The 16,414-nt window shown below is 45.0% G+C and overlaps 2 protein-coding genes across 3 annotated transcripts in view; one reads left to right on the forward strand and one right to left on the reverse strand.

Annotated features, from left to right (window-relative positions):
• The window catches only part of sh3gl3a (SH3-domain GRB2-like 3a), a 43,813-nt gene extending 33,275 nt beyond the window's left edge, over nucleotides 1-10,538 (forward strand). The window contains exons 5-11 of one of the 2 annotated variants that reach the window (XM_055900029.1): nucleotides 549-682; nucleotides 954-1,112; nucleotides 3,832-3,935; nucleotides 4,597-4,718; nucleotides 4,938-4,976; nucleotides 6,618-6,677; nucleotides 7,191-10,538. In XM_055900029.1, coding sequence (XP_055756004.1) covers nucleotides 549-682; nucleotides 954-1,112; nucleotides 3,832-3,935; nucleotides 4,597-4,718; nucleotides 4,938-4,976; nucleotides 6,618-6,677; nucleotides 7,191-7,393 — 821 coding nt within the window. In that variant the 3' untranslated portion in view covers nucleotides 7,394-10,538. The remainder of the gene's footprint in view (nucleotides 1-548; nucleotides 683-953; nucleotides 1,113-3,831; nucleotides 3,936-4,596; nucleotides 4,719-4,937; nucleotides 4,977-6,617; nucleotides 6,678-7,190) is intronic. The other variant, XM_055900030.1, reaches the window with a different exon arrangement.
• Nucleotides 10,532-12,779, reverse strand: gjd6 (gap junction protein delta 6). The gene has a single exon (XM_055900028.1). The coding sequence runs from the start codon at nucleotides 12,594-12,596 to the stop codon at nucleotides 11,343-11,345; it is 1,254 nt and encodes a 417-aa protein (XP_055756003.1). The 5' UTR covers nucleotides 12,597-12,779; the 3' UTR covers nucleotides 10,532-11,342.
• Nucleotides 12,780-16,414: the final 3,635 nt, after the last annotated feature.

A 16,414-nucleotide genomic window follows, 5' to 3' on the forward strand; every position in this document is an offset into this window, starting at 1 on the left:
TCAACCGTGTCTTGAAAACCAGACCTTAATATTCAATAGAAACTTGAAACAGGCGTTACATTATCCAGTTATCAACTATCTAGAAACCAAATCATTATTTCTCAGTGATCTCAATTTTAACTTTGCAATTCCATTGAATAATGCACACTGATAGGAAATTCTATGTAGAATTGCTAGCTAGTTAATTAATTGATTCTGCATTACCTTCTTGCTGTAAGTTGTTAGTGACACATGAATTCAGTGAAATTCAGTGAAATTGAATTCAGTGAAAGTGGCCCGTGCGGGAATCAAACCCTCAGCCCTGGTGTTTTGCTAGCACCTTACTGTCAAACCCACTCCCATCAGAACCACCATGTTTCTGTTTCACATGTTTCGCTCCTATCTGACAGCAGGGTCGTATTATGTTAAACCGTAGAAAAAGGTTTTGCAACAGAAAATGAAAACAAGTGTTTCTTATTGGACAAGGTTGGGTAAGTCCCTCCCAGTTTTGGCCTGTTTTCTTCTGTTTGGTACCTTGTGAATACGACCCAGGTATTTTTTGTCTGCAGGCGGTGCGTTGGTGGACATCGGTGAGGCCATGAGGCAGATGGCCGACGTGAAAGACTCTCTGGACATCAGTGTCAAACAAAACTTTATTGACCCACTCCAGAACTTACAGGACAAAGACCTCAAGGAGATCACGGTCAGTGGTATATTACATCTCAGTTTCCATTAGCTTCCAGAACTCCATGTGTGCATCACAAATGGCACCCTGTTCCCTTTATAGTGCACTACTTTTGACCAGAGCCCATATGGGATGTGCATAAAAGTTGTATACTTGCAATTTTGTAAAGTTGTATTTTGCAATGTTTAATTTGTATTAGTTATTTTAAATGTTTCATGAAGGTTTTGAGGAGGGGCGTCTGCCCCGTATTGCCCTTGTCAATCATCTCTCCTTATTGTTTTGTGTGCAGCATCACCTGAAGAAGCTGGAGGGGAGGCGGTTGGACTTTGACTATAAGAAGAAGCGTCAGGGGAAGGTGCCTGACGAGGAGATCCGTCAGGCGGTTGAGAAGTTTGAGGAGAGCAAAGAGGTCGCCGAGAGGAGCATGTTCAACTTCCTGGAGAACGATGTGAGTGAATAGTAGAGGCATATGCTACCTGTTGTAACGGTTCTCTCTCTTTCTCTCTCTCTGAAAAAGAGTGCCACCATGTGGTGGTCTGCAATAGAGGTGCCAGTTTCCATTCTAGGTGCAACTGTCCAAGCGCCCCGGTTAGAGGATGGAGATGACCAGTAGGAGGCAGGGATACAACTCACACTTTATTTCCATACACACACACACACACACACACACACACACACACACACACACACACACACACACCACACACACACACACACACACACCACACACACACACACACACACACACACACACACACACACACACACACACACACACACACACACACACACACACACACACACACACACACACACACACACAGCAAAGAGGAATAGAATCGTTGAAAGTGGTTTTGTGGTCAGTGACACACTAACACACGATTGGGAAGTCCAGGGTGGAGGCTTGTAGGAAGGGTCCAGGGTGAGTTGTGTTGAGGTGGCAGGTAGCCTAGTGGTTAGAGCGTTGGGCCAGTAACCAAAAGGTTGCAGGATAGAATCCCTGAGCTGACAAGGTAAATATCTGTCGTTCTGCCCCTGAACAAGGCAGTTAACCTATTGTTCAATGGTAGGCCGTCATTGTAAATAAGAATTTGTTCTTAACTGACTTGCCTAGTTAAATAAAGGTTAAAAAAAAAATATATATATAAAAATGTAGGTGGTGCAGAGTTCTTGTCCTTGTAGGTGGTTGGCTGACCAGGTCAGCTGACTGTGTTCCCTGGCAACCTGGTCTCTAACAGGCCTAGTGGCCTCTGCTACTGGACAAAGGAGTCAGGCTGAGGTGGGGGATGGTAGCCTCTGCTGCAGCTGAAAGGTCACAGGGTTTGTCTCTATGTCCTAACCAGAGAGAGGGTTCAGTGAGGGTTTCATGATTAAAGTTATAGGGTTTTGTAAACACGTTCTCCCTCTGTCTGTGACACTTACTGGAGCTCTGAGGCCTAAACACCCTGCTAGCAGAATCAATCAAGCAGTGTGGTGCCAAGACAGCTTCTCCCTCAACGTCAGCAAGACAAAGGAGCTGGTCGTGGACTACAGGAAACAGAGAGCCGAGCACGCCCCCATTCACATCGACGGTGCTGTAGTGGAGCAGGTTGAGAGCTTCAAGTTCCTCGGTGTCCTCATCACTAAGGATCTATCATGGTCCAAACACACCCCCCAGGAGGCTGATGATATTAGACATGGGCCCTCAGATCCTCTAAACGTTTTACAGCTGCACCATTGAGAGCATCTTGACTGGCTGCAACACCACTTGGTATGGCAACAGCTTAGCATCCAACCACAAGGTGCTACAGAGGATAGTGCGGACGGCCCAGCACATCACTGGGGCCGAGCTCCCTGACATCCAGGATCTCTATAGCAGGCGATGTCAGAGGAAGGCCCAACATTTTTTCAAAGACTCCAACCAACCAAGTAATACGCTGTTCTCTCTGCTACTGCATGTCAAGTGGTACCGATGCACCAAGTCTGGAACCAACAGGACCCTGAACGGCTTCTACCCCCAAGACATAATACTGATAAATAGTTAGTTAAATAGTTAACCAAATAGCGTTGACCCTTTTTGCACTAACTTTTTTGACTCATCACATACGCTGCTGCTACTGTTTATTATCTGTCCCTTTATTCCTAGTTATATGTACCTATCTACCTCAATGACCTCGTACCCCTGCACATCAACTCAGTACTGGTACCCCTTGTAAATGGACAAGTTATTACCTCATACCCCTGCACATCAACTCAGTACTGGTACCCCCTGTAAATAGACAAGTTATTACCTCGTACCCCTGCACATCAACTCAGTACTGGTACCCCTTGTAAATGGACAAGTTATTACCTCATACCCCTGCACATCAACTCAGTACTGGTACCCCCTGTAAATAGACAAGTTATTACCTCGTACCCCTGCACATCAACTCAGTACTGGTACCCCCTGTAAATAGACAAGTTATTACCTCATACCCCTGCACATCAACTCAGTACTGGTACCCCTTGTACATAGACAAGTTATTACCTCATACCCCTGCACATCAACTCAGTACTGGTACCCCTTGTATATAGACAAGTTATTACCTCGTACCCCTGCACATCAACTCAGTACTGGTACCCCCTGTAAATAGACATGTTATTACCTCATACCCCTGCACATCAACTCAGTACTGGTACCCCCTGTAAATAGACAAGTTATTGCCTCATACCCCTGCACATCAACTCAGTACTGGTACCCCCTGTAAATAGACATGTTATTACCTCATACCCCTGCACATCAACTCAGTACTGGTACCCCCTGTAAATAGACATGTTATTACCTCATACCCCTGCACATCAACTCAGTACTGATCCCCTTGTATATAGACAAGTTATTGTTACTCATTATTACTTTTATTTTTACATGTTCTACTTTTCTATTATTTCTCTATTTTCTTTCCCATCAGAAAGCATTTCACTGTTATTCCACACCTGTTGTTTACGAAGCATAGAAAAATACAATAGAATTTGAATCAATCAATCAGTTGTATATAACATATTGACAACAACAGTTGTCACAAAGTGCAGCACTTTACAGTACAATCGTAATGTCAATCTTACCAAGACATAGTTCACTCCATGTTCTTCATACAAGATAAAAGGTGCTTGATAAGGTGGATAATATTCTTGTGTTGTGTGTTTGGTAGGTGGAGCAGGTGAGTCAGCTGTCAGCGTTGGTTGAAGCAGCGTTAGACTACCACCGTCAGTCCTTGGAGGTCCTAGAAGACCTCAACACCCAACTACAAAACAGGCAACTAACTAACTACAGCTATCACACTCCACAGTCCCTAAACAGCCTGCCTCCTCATCTCCTTCCCTTATTCTGCACTGATGTGAAAGAGCTGGACACGTGAAAGCAACTCCCTAGTGAGCATTTTTGCTTTCACCTTTTCAGTTTTCAATTCAGTAATTCTGATTCAAGTTGAAATTCACTGCCTGAATTAAAAAATCATCCTCAGTTCACATTCTAATTGCACTAAATTGAAAACAAAATTGAAGGAAAACCAACCAATTGAAGGAAAACCAACCAGTTGAAGGAAACAGGACAAGGACAGGAGGAAACCACTTTAGACTGCAGCCAGTAATGTACACATGTTGTTGGGCCATAGTGGATAACATCATAATGCCTCTCACAGGATATCCTCAGCCAGTAATGTACACATGTTGTTGGGCCATAGTGGATAACATCATAATGCCTCTCACAGGATATCCTCAGCCAGTAATGTACACATGTTGTTGGGCCATAGTGGATAACATCATAATGCCTCTCACAGGATATCCTCAGCCAGTAATGTACACATGTTGTTGGGCCATAGTGGATAACATCATAATGCCTCTCACAGGATATCCTCAGCCAGTAATGTACACATGTTGTTGGGCCATAGTGGATAACATCATAATGCCTCTCACAGGATATCCTCAGCCAGCAGTCGACCGAAGAGAGAATTTAAACCAAAGTCCATCATGAGCAGCATTGAGACCATAGACAACACTCAACACAATGGATCATATAGCTCCTCACTCAAGTCCTCAGGTACTGTACTGTGTGTGTGTGTGTGTGTGTGTGTGTGTGTGTGTGTGTGTGTGTGTGTGTGTGTGTGTGTGTGTGTGTGTGTGTGTGTGTGTGTGTGTGTGTCAATTCTGCTCATATTTGTTTTGATTAGCCCTATCAGTTTGTCCATGTTATCCTTTCACCCATTGTTATTTTTCCCAAGTCATAAGTCATGTTATATGTTTCTGTGGTTCTTTGCAGACATCCAGATCAATCACACAGTAAATGGAAATGAGAAAAGTAGGTATACTTGGACTGATCACATCAAACAGGTGTCGCACCCATACATAGTCTTAAGAAGGACTTATTCTGACTCTCTAGAGATAATCTGAGACAAATCAAAACTCTTGTGAAGTCATGATCATTTTTAGCCAAATAATAACTTGCTAGTTCTTTGGCTCCATCAATGTGACTTTGAAAAAGCTGTTTTCTGCCCTCTTGTGGTTAGAGGGTGTAACAACTTTCATGAAAATTGCTCTGGGTTAAACCATTAGTGGGAAAAATGCAAAACTGACCCAGGATCAGCGTTTAAGGTCAACTTCACCCTACACCGCTAAGAGCAGTTACAAATAGCACACTGAAAAGATCACATCTGTAACAGGTTTACAAGATGAAAATAAAAGCTGTTATCCCTCAGATTAAAGTTTGTCAGTTTATTTTTGTGATTTCCAATTGGTAGTTAGAGTGTTGTCCCATCGCTGCAACTCCTGTACGGACTCGGGAGAGGTGAAGGTTGAGAGCCTTGTGTCCTCCGAAACACGACCCCGCCAAGCCTCACTGCTTCTTGACACACTGCTCACTTAACCCGGAAGCCAGCCGCACCAATGTGTTGGAGGAAACACTGTACAGCTGGCGACCAAAGTCAGCGTGCATGCACCCGGCCCGCCACAAGGAGTCACTAGAGTGCGATGGGACAATGACATCCCGTCTGGCCAAACCCTCCCCTAAGCCGGACGACGCTGGGCCAATTGTGCGCCGCCTCATGGGTCTCCCAGTCGCAGCCGGCTGCAACACAGTCTGGGATCAAACACGGGTCTGTAGTGACGCCTCTAGCACTGTGATGCAGTGCGCCACTCAGGAGGCGTCAGTCAATTTATTATTCATTCATCAGATATTGGTTGCTGTTTCAACCATGGTAGGTGTCATCATGTCATGAGTACGGTAGGGTCGCAAAATTCACGTACATTTCAAAAACAAAAAAATGGTGTTGGAAGATTCCTGGAATCAGGATTGAAAAAGCAGTACATCCGGGGGTCCTCCTTTGAGGATTTCTGGAAAACCTGGGAATTTTAGGAAAGTTACTGTCAAGACCCGGTGCGAGAAACAGTCACTAATAATCGGCAGAACCCAGAAGATGAGGCAGACACAGCAGTACTAAAGATGGTGGTTTAATAAAAGAACAAGATCTTCAAGCAAAGAATATAAATCCACAATGTCCAAAATAAAGCCAAAAGGCAAAAAATGGATATCTTCCAAAATACAAAAAAAATCCAAAGTGGTAAGAACAGCAAGGGAAAAAACAAACCTCAAAAGACTAATCCAAAATACACAAGAACAAAACCAGAGAACCTCTGGAAAATCCAACAAGAGAAAATATATGTTCACAACAAGGCTTGGGCTGGGGCTGGGTGCTAACATACAAACACTGAGCAAAGAACTGAGGAACACACAGGGTTTAAATACTAACAAGGGAACGACATACAGGTGCAAACAATAATTAGAGCAAGGAAAAAAACAAAAGGTTCAAAAAAGGTGCAATGGGGACATCTAGTGACCAAAACCAGAACAGTCCTGGCCAAAACCTGACAGTTACAGGCATTGTGTTTGTTGGTGCTTGTCTCATCTTCCATCTCCATGTTTCTCCATCCATCTCTCACCCAGCTGATCCCTTCACCACCGTTCCTCTGTCCTGGCCAGAGAGTCCCACTTTCAACGGCCACCGTGAGTAACACACACACACACACACACACACACACACACACACACACACACACACACACACACACACACACACACACACACACACACACACACACACACACACACACACACACACACACACACACACACACACACACACACTCATACCTTGGTCCAACAACAACCCAGTCTACTATAAGTGTCCTCTACTCCTCCATTCTGTCACTATCACACCACTGTATGTTTGTCTTAATGTGTTGGGTTTGTTTTGCTGCACCAACCCACATCAGATCCGTATCAGAGGAAGAGACACTCCTGGGAACAGAAGACGATACATGCTGGTGTTTGACAGTTCTCTATTATTCTCCCTCTCCTCCTACCCCCATCCCCCTCTCCTTCCCTCTCCCCCCTCACCTCTTCTCCTCTCTCCCTCTCCCTCACCCCTTCTCCTCCCTCTCCCCCCTCACCTCTTCTCCTCCCTCCCTCACCCCTTCTCCTCCCACTCCCCCCACCCCTTCTTCTCCCTCCCTCCAGAATCGGAGGTGCTGGACCAGCCATGTGCCAGGTCCCTGTATGACTTTGAGCCAGAGAACGATGGCGAGCTGGGCTTTAAGGAGGGTGACATCATCATCCTCACCAACCAGATAGATGACAACTGGTATGAAGGCATGATAAACGGAGACTCTGGCTTCTTCCCAATCAACTATGTGGAGGTTATCGTACCCCTGCCCCAGTGAGACAGGAATGGACAGGACACCACCCAATCAGGGACCAAACTCCCGAGCCCAACCTCCTCACAGCCTCCCCTAGTTCCTACACCCTACGCACCTGTGGACATCTGAGAGGACTTTGTTATTTTGATCTGAGAGCTATTTCCATATAGATTGCACCGGTCGAATCCACTCAGATCTCCACAGGTGCGTGGGGCGCAGGGTCTTGGGGTAGATTTGGGATTATACACATTGTCCATTCCATCAGACTTCAAACCCCACCCTCAGGCCTCCAGTCATCAACCCCCAGCCTCCAGTCCCTACCCTTACACCCTCAGCCTTAGAAACACAGTTCTCAATCCCAAATCGACCCTATACCCGAGACACTTTTGTAGATCTGAAAAGATTGGACAGGTATAAGGAAGGAAGTGGACATTCTAAGCAGTCTATCAGAAGGCAGAGTGAAGTAAATGTGATCTTGTTAATACCAATCCTTTAAGATCAATAGGAGTGTGTAGGGGTTAGAGGGGATATGGGTTTATTTGGGATTTCAGCACAACAACTCCTAGCACAAACCTACGTCTAATTTATTGTCAAAACGACATGTAATCCCAAGTCCCAGACTACGACCCTCCAATACCCCAGCACCCACACAGCCCCTAACCCAAACCACAAACTCCATGAAATCGCCAGATGAAATTGATCACAACACACTTCATCAACATCCTCCTCAGATGACGACGCCTTGCTTTTCAATAAGTCTACTACTTTTCTCTTTGTCTTTTACAATATTTATTTTCTACATTGTTCTTTTCATGGTTTGTGAAATGTGAAAATCAGGGTTCCTCCCCCAAACAGTGTTCCATTTGGAGCAGCTACAGGTGACGCCATCAGACAAGACGACTAAAATAATCACCTGAAAATCGCTGTGTAACAGAAACCACTTATGGTTTGAAATATTTTCTGGTTGTAAACTGAAGAAAAGTCATTCCAGGTTATCAAAGATGATGCTTTTCTCATGATCTGCCACCATGAGAAAACAAAATGGAGTCTCCTGGAGAAATCCACATTGCTACTGTGCATCTCCGTTTGGTTCGGGGTTTCCTGTATAACTCTTCTTCAAGTGGTGATGTTGAGTTAGGAGTGGTCTTTTTGTTCCTTTTCTCTGCTGTTATCTGTAGGGCCAGGAGTTATGCCTGACCATGTTACCTGACCAAGACAAACTCTAGTCCCTAGTTCTAGGTTATTATAGGCTTTAACATGTGTCCAGAGTTGTTCCTGTTGTCTGTCTCTCTGTACCTCCGTCTGCCTGCCTGCCTGTCTGCCTGTTGTGCTCTTAAGTGTTATCCCAAACACATATTTTTAAACTGTAAGGAACTGATTTTATAACTCTGAATGTCCCTCTCTCTCTCTGTGTTTACATGGTCTGGTCTTACTGTGACGTAAAGACTCCTCTAAGGACTGTACCACTGTTCTGTGTCAGACGGGGGTGAATGCCTTGACCCACGTGGACTTTTTAAGTGCTTTTTAAAATGTCGTCTGTATTGCACTGAAGCTTTAGACCAGAACGCGCAGCTCCGGACATGCACATACTGTATGTTTTCTAGTTTCTCCTCAAGCACTGCACTTTCTATGTCCTTCACCATGAGAGGAAATATCTATATCACATCAGTACCGTCTGTTAAGTTATCGCCATGGTGAATATATAGATTGATATGGACCACGATATGTACTGTATGTGATGAAACAGTTTGTCTGCCATGTAACGTCAGACCACCATTGTAGATTGAATGAAGTCTCAAAATGATACACATTAAAGGCATACTCTGTCACTTTTCTTTCCCCTGTGGTAGGACCACAAAGTACTTACACACTCGAAACCAAACACACAAACAAAACTAACATTGTTTGATTCACATCAATCAGGCTCTTCTTTGTCTTTGTACTTTGCACTTGCAAAGACTCTCAAGCCTCCAAAACAAACACGTGTTATCTAAGGCCTCACAGGTGACCAGAAATAGAAGCAATGAAGTGTGCCTTTAATGAGATATGCCTGTCTAGTATCATGTCTGAAGTCTGATAACCCTGGGCTTATTTAGGAAGTACAGCACTGCTCTGACCTGACCTTCTAATTGACACGTCTCTTTAGCCTGATAGTTGGTTTTTAACTGCCAATAGCCTCTCTCTCTCTCTCTCTGCTGAGAATGGAATTTATCAGAGCCCTATAATAAGTATTATGTACTGTGTATATATAGCTCTGGATTTTACATGTTCACCATTCAACAGAATGGATAACTCCAGAATGATTGAACAACAATGACATAACTGAATCATCATCCTGTATGGTCATTTGTTTTCCTTTTTAATTTAGAAAAACAGTATTTAAAAAGCCACTGTAGTGTGTGGACATTCCCTTTACCCAAAAGTCTGGATTAGGTATTTCTACCAAAATACACTTCAACATTCTTAAGCATCTTCTTCCTCTAAGTTTTTCCATGTTCTGGACCAACTACACGAACTAAACAACAGGGGAAGTATAGGAGCATGTCCAACGGTGTCTAAAGGTAATACACACTGTTTTCATAATGCTAGTGAATATGGAAAACCGCTGTTTGCATGATTTAAAAAGGAAGACTGCAGCCATGGATTTGATTGTGAGAGAGAAAAGAGATTTTGTAGGAGGCAGCATAAGAGATGGAAAAAGCTTCAATGTGGAAGAAGATTGTTCTGAAGCCCTTCTGTTCTGTAATAGCCTGCTGCTTTCTGAAGGTGTCTGTCTGATGGTTGACAGTGTGTGTGTGTGTGTGTGTGTCCGTCCCATTTGGGACAAACCACTGTGAGATGACTGACATGACACTTCCCCAACACTACAGCTGGACGATATGTCCATGTCCACTGTTAACGCTCTCTTTGCTCTACTTAACCAGCTCTAGAACCACTCTGTTCAGTGTCACTTCACCCCAAACGTAGTCAATGGAAACTGGCTGTACATACTTCATGACCTCCGTTTTGTATTTTATTTCTTTTCTGTAACATAATCTATATAAAATGTGTTTTATTGATGTTGTAAATGAATATATTAATACGTACTGTATATTGCGTAAATAAATGAAAAGCAAATACTGAGCCATCTTTGATGTTGTTTTAAAATTGTTTAAAAACTTTGAACACATTTGCCTTTTTCGTATTTATTTGTTCCTACCATACACAGCACAGTTCCAGTATGTATGTGTCTCTACACACTCACCTTAGCAGGTTGGGCTCAGTTCCATTCTAATGACCAACCCAGTGAATGAAAACTTTTTTTAAGTATTGAAAGTGATGGACAATGAATTCTTTTCCTGAATAGACTTGAGTGGAAATGGAATTGACTTCAGCCCTTCCATAGCTTTCAATTGAAATATACAAATTATATAAATAGCCCTCATAATTGAGGGCTCAGAGCCCTGCTACAAAGTAACATTTTCCACGTATAGAACAATTGACACCCATAGAACTGACCTTGGTAAGGTACAACATTGGTGGAAAATGTACATTTTCATCCTTTTAGTGGATTTCAGGTTTTAAGACTCACCAAGTATATCATGTCTATAGACCAGTGATTCCCAAATGACAGGTGAGGGCTGAAATCTTTTGGGTTGTGGCTGGAACGACTTGTTCTATTCTAGCTTTAGTCAAAAAGTTTGAGTCAGTCAAAATGTGTCACTATTCCTAAAGGTTTTTGTGCGTCATAAATGCTTGAGAACCACAGTTGTAAACAGCACAGTGCTGAGGGAAGCTTGGTCAAATGTTCGCTCATATCCACACCTCAGACACTCAGGTACTCTGGTGTATTTTCTTGGGAAACATTACCAGTGATGAGTACTACAGTACATCTGTATGGACTTGCAAATACAGCGTACTGTAACATAAGCCATTTCCTGGTAGTTGTCATGGAATAATGCCAAAGCACTATACAGCGTTTCAATTCTTTCATTCATATCCAGACCTCTGTACTGCGCAGCTTGGACTTCCAGCCCTCCCCTTGGCTCTTCAAAAGCTGTCTCTCTCCTCTCTGGAGCTCCTGGTTGTTGGGAAGCTGCAGCCCTGTCTCTATACCAGCATCAGGCTCCTTATTAAATGGGGAACAGTTCCCAGCACAGGTCCAGTCAGGCCGGTGGTCAACTACCAGATCCAAGGTCGGTAGCAACGTCGTACTGGTGACATCCCTAAGGCCGAGAGACGACATCAGTGAGGGGCTGTCGGGAGAGAAAGTCTCAAAGGTTTCCTGCCTCCCTTTCTCTACCCCATAATTCCCCCATGATCCTCCCTCCCGGAGCCTCACTGAGTGTCTGATCTTCTTCCATCCTAGATGATTAAGCTCCAGAAGGTTGAGGAGGATGCAGAAGAGCCCCACGCAGAACATGAAGAGGAGGAAGATGGTTTTCTCTGTGGGCCGTGACACGTAGCAGTCCACGGGCTGCGTACAGGGTGGGGCCTTGCACAAAAAGTGGACGGGCACTCGGAAGCCGAAGAGAAACCACTGGGCCATGACAAAGCCCACCTCCAGCAGCGCCCGGAAACACACATGGAACACGTAGTACTTGGAGAGGACGCCTCCGGTTCCTCCTCCACCTCCAGGACCCCCCGGTGCATCGTAGTGGCTATTCCTGTAGACTCGAGCCCTGGCTTGGGTTAGAGACGTGGCTGTGGTGGCTGTGGTGGCTGTAGTAGTGGCAGCTCCCTTTAGGAGGCTCTGACTCTGGGCAGCGATTCCCTCCAAGACATTGGCCAAGCTGTGACCTAAGTGCCGGTGCGAACGGATGGAGCAGCTATCCGAGTCACAGCTCCGGTTGAATGCCTCTCGACCTCCATCCTTCCCCCCGTCTCGAGGCATGTCCCTTGGGTTAACCCCCTGGCCCTGCCCTCTGTGTCCCTGCGGCAGCTTGGACAGATTATGCCACGTATATATGATAAAACAGAGAGACGGAGTGGAGACGCTGATGATGTGGAAGACCCAGAAGCGCGGCTGTGAGATGGGCGCGAAGGCATCATAGCAGACTGTGGTGCAGCCCGGCTGCAGGGTGTTGCACACAAACATCTCCTGCTCGTCGGCGTACACGTCCTCAGTCGCCACGGCAATGATGAGGAGGCGAAAGATCACCATGACGGTGAGCCAGAGGCGTCCAATCATGGTGGAGTGCTGGTGGACGGCGTCCAGGAGACGTTTGAGGAGTGTCCACTCCGTCATAATGGCGGCCGATGGCTGTCTTCCTCTCAGAAAGACAAGAGGATTCTAATACAGTGGAACACAGCGGTCTAGGAGCACAGTGGTCTAGGAACACAGCAGTCTATCAACACAGCAGTCTATGAACACAGCGGTCTAAGAACACAGCGGTCTAGGAACACAGCGGTCTAGGAACACAGCGGTCTAGGAACACAGCGGTCTAAGAACACAGCGGTCTAGGAACACAGCGGTCTAAGAACACAGCGGTCTAAGAACACAGCGGTCTAGGAACACAGCGGTCTAGGAACACAGCGGTCTAAGAACACAGCGGTCTAGGAACACAGCGGTCTAGGAACACAGCGGTCTAGGAACACAGTGGTCTAGGAACACAGCGGTCTCATCCACACCTCCATGCTCTTCCTTGGTTTTAGATCAGATATAGCACTGGATCCACTCTCCTTCTGGATGCACTGACATACAGCACTCTGACCGCTGGCGTCCTGCTGCCTCGGGGAAGAAGGACGAGCTGCCTGGTGTAGCCTACAGCGCCATTTAAAGCGCTTTGCGCACTGGAAAAGTGTTATGTAAATCCAATCAATTATAGTGTAGGCAGATCCAGTTCTCCTCTCCGCCAGTCCTGGATGTACAGGAAACAGGTGCTGTAGATCCACTGTAGCCCTGGATAGCTTGCCTGGAACACACAGTGGTCAAAGAAGGGCAACACCTCCCTTCATCCACCCTCCTTTGTTGTAGATGTAATAAATCCCTGATTGGTTCTGAAATACACCGCTCTGACTTGCAGCTCCAACACTCCCCGGGGTCCACTCCAACCCTGGCTCTCTTAGGAGGAAATACCTGAGGACTGTCACTCTGAGCTGGGGCTAATGGTGCAGCTTCAGCCTTGGACCCACTCTAGTCTTGGACCCATTCTAACCTTGATTGTACCAGCATACAGACTATATCCCCCTGCCCTAAAATATCCAGCAATACACTGATCTCCTCCAGCACTAGCTGCCCTGCAGTAGAGCCCTCCACTCACACCAGCCGTCCTGTAGTACCAGACTCTTAGGATATCCACTGCGCGTAGATGCAGTGGAGTCCTGGCTGCTCTGTAAATAGACAGGCAGTCCCTCTCCTGTCTCCTGTCTCTGAACCAGAGAAGTGGATTCATCTCGACAAGTCAGCCATCCCATCCCGGCACTTCTTCAAAGATAAGGAAGGATTCTAAACACACACACATACACACATTCACAAATGAATGGACACACACACAAAAACAGTCTCACACACACATTCATAGACGGACACAAAGACACACATGCATTTGCACACACATACACACACAATCACACGCACACACACTCTAGCCAGCTGGACAAACGGCCACTTGACACCACTCCCATGGTATGCCCTCTCCCTCTCTCTCTTGTCTTCAGGGTTCCGTTTTAAACCCCCTTCTAAGAGACTCTCCCTACTTTAGAGAGCTGACTGATAATGCTGGCTGATGTACATTCTTTATAGATTACTCTGGGGCCTGAAGACATGGCAATGAGAAATGAGCTTGTCCATGAATGAACATCAATTTATAAATGTTACCCTGGTACAGAATCCAAACAGAGGTATTTTTCGTTATCAAAGATTGAAAGGTTTAAAAGCATTTTTACACTTTTGACATGAAGAAAGTGCTAACTCGATTTCTTGGAACCTTGAGTACTGTTGGTTTATTTAGTTGAATAGGCAAATTGTTTATTATATTTGTGTATTCATGTTTGTGATATCACTTTTATTTAAATAGATTATGAATGACTATAAAATGTTTTTCTGTCTCTATGCAAATGTAACTATTTTTAACCCTTAGCTTACAAGATGGAAGCTTGTACAAAAACCACACTTTCAATGGGAAATTAATGTTGCTTTAGGATTGCAAAATTCTGGTAACTTTCCACAAATTCACTGGAGTATTTCCCCTTATTCTCGTCCTTATTCTCGTCCTTATTCTCGTCTCGTCTTCCAACCAGAATATCTAGAAAACGTAGGAATTTTGGGAAGGTGACTGGAATTGTGCAACCTTAGCTCGTTTACATTCTACCAAAACAGAAAGATTTGTGGTAAAACAACGGACAATAAAGTGAATTAAGTTTTATCTTCTGTCTTGTTGTTGTGACTGCTCCTCTCTGATCACTAGCCAATCCTGTTATCAGTGCTTTAAAAAAGACCCTTGAAACGTCTGCCACCATCAAATGACAGAAACCCCACAGATAAAACAGTCCCTGAACTGTTGGCTTACTTCAAACAGCCCTGTCTAGCCATGTCTGACTGGGTCTGTCTGTCTGGGTCTCAGCTCTCTCTGTCTGTTAGTCTGTTTGTTAGTCTGTCTGTCTGTCTGTCTGTCTGTCTGTCTGTTTAGCCATGTCTGACTGGGTCTGTCTGTCTGGGTCTCAGCTCTCTCTGTCTGTTAGTCTGTCTGTTAGTCTGTCTGTCTGTCTGTCTGTCTGTCTGTCTGTCTGTCTGTCTGTCTGTCTGTCTGTCTGTCTGTCTGTCTGTCTGTCTGTCTGTCTGTCTGCCTTACTGCCTGTCGATCGATCGATGGGTCTGTCGGTCTTGGTCTCAGCTCTCTCTGTCTGTTAGTCTATCTGTCTGGGTCGCAGCTCTCTCAGTCTGTCTGTCTGTCTGTCTGTCTGTCTGTCTGTCTGTCTGTCTGTCTGTCTGTTAGTCTGTCTGTCTGGGTCTCAGCTCTCTTTATCTGTTAGTCTGTCTGTATGGGTCTCAGCTCTCTCTGTCTGTTAGTCTGTCTGTCTGCCTGTCTGCCTGTCGATCGATCAATGGGTCTGTCTGTCCTGGTGCCAGCACTCTGTCACACAATGTTAGTCTAACAGAACAAAAAATTACCTGAATAGAGTGGGTCGCACACAATCAACAGAACACACTCCTGCTTGTGCGCAAAATGACAAATATAAAAAAAACATTTAAAAAACAACATTTAAACATTTTAATTTCTAATATGTCAATGTCTCTAAAGTTTGGTACTGCTTATTCGCACCTCACGAGAGGAGGGATCCATTCGATTTAACCCTCTGTGTGTACTCTGTGGTGTGACTGTGGAGTGGCCCCTCAAGTCGTCCCCTAGGGGGATTACAGGGGCCTCGTCTCTAGAGAAAGGAAGTGAACTCAGGGGCCAGGCAGGGAGAGAGAGAGAGAGAGAGAGAGAGACAGACAGACAGACAGAGGTAGTCGGAGAGAGAGAAGGCAAGAAGGGCCTTCAATGCCATCAAAAGGAACATAAAATTCGACATACCAATTAGGATCTGGCTAACAATTCCAAAATCAGATATAAAACCCATTGCCCTTTATGGTTGTGAGGTCTGGGGTCCGATCACCAACCAAGAATTCACAAAATGGGACAAACACCAAATTGCAAAATTATCCTCAGTGTACAACGTAAAACACCAAATAATGCATGCAGAGCAGAATTAGGCTGATACCCGCTAATTATCAAAATCCAGAAAAGAGCCGTTAAATTCTATAAACACCTAAAAGGAAGCGATTCCCAAACCTTCCATAACAAAGATATCACCTACAGGGAGATGAACCTGGAGAAGAGTCCCCTAAGCAAGCTGGTCCTGGGGCTCTGTTCACAAACAGACCCCACAGAGCCCCAGCTCAGCAACACAACTAGACCTAACCAAATGATGAGAAATAAACAGATAATTACTTGACACATTGGAAAGAATTAACAAAAAAACAGCAAACTAGAATGCTATTTGGCCCTAAACAGAGAGTACACCGTGGCAGAATACCTGACCACTGTGACCGACTCAAACTTAAGGAAAGCTTTGACTATG

Source organism: Salvelinus fontinalis, chromosome 35 (genome assembly GCF_029448725.1).
Source record: "Salvelinus fontinalis isolate EN_2023a chromosome 35, ASM2944872v1, whole genome shotgun sequence".
Classification (NCBI taxonomy): domain Eukaryota; kingdom Metazoa; phylum Chordata; class Actinopteri; order Salmoniformes; family Salmonidae; genus Salvelinus; species Salvelinus fontinalis.

What these genes read in the sequence shown, in the direction of transcription:
- gjd6 (XM_055900028.1), bottom strand. Translation starts at nt 12,596, where the DNA reads ATGACGGAGTGGACACTCCTCAAACGTCTCCTGGACGCCGTCCACCAG.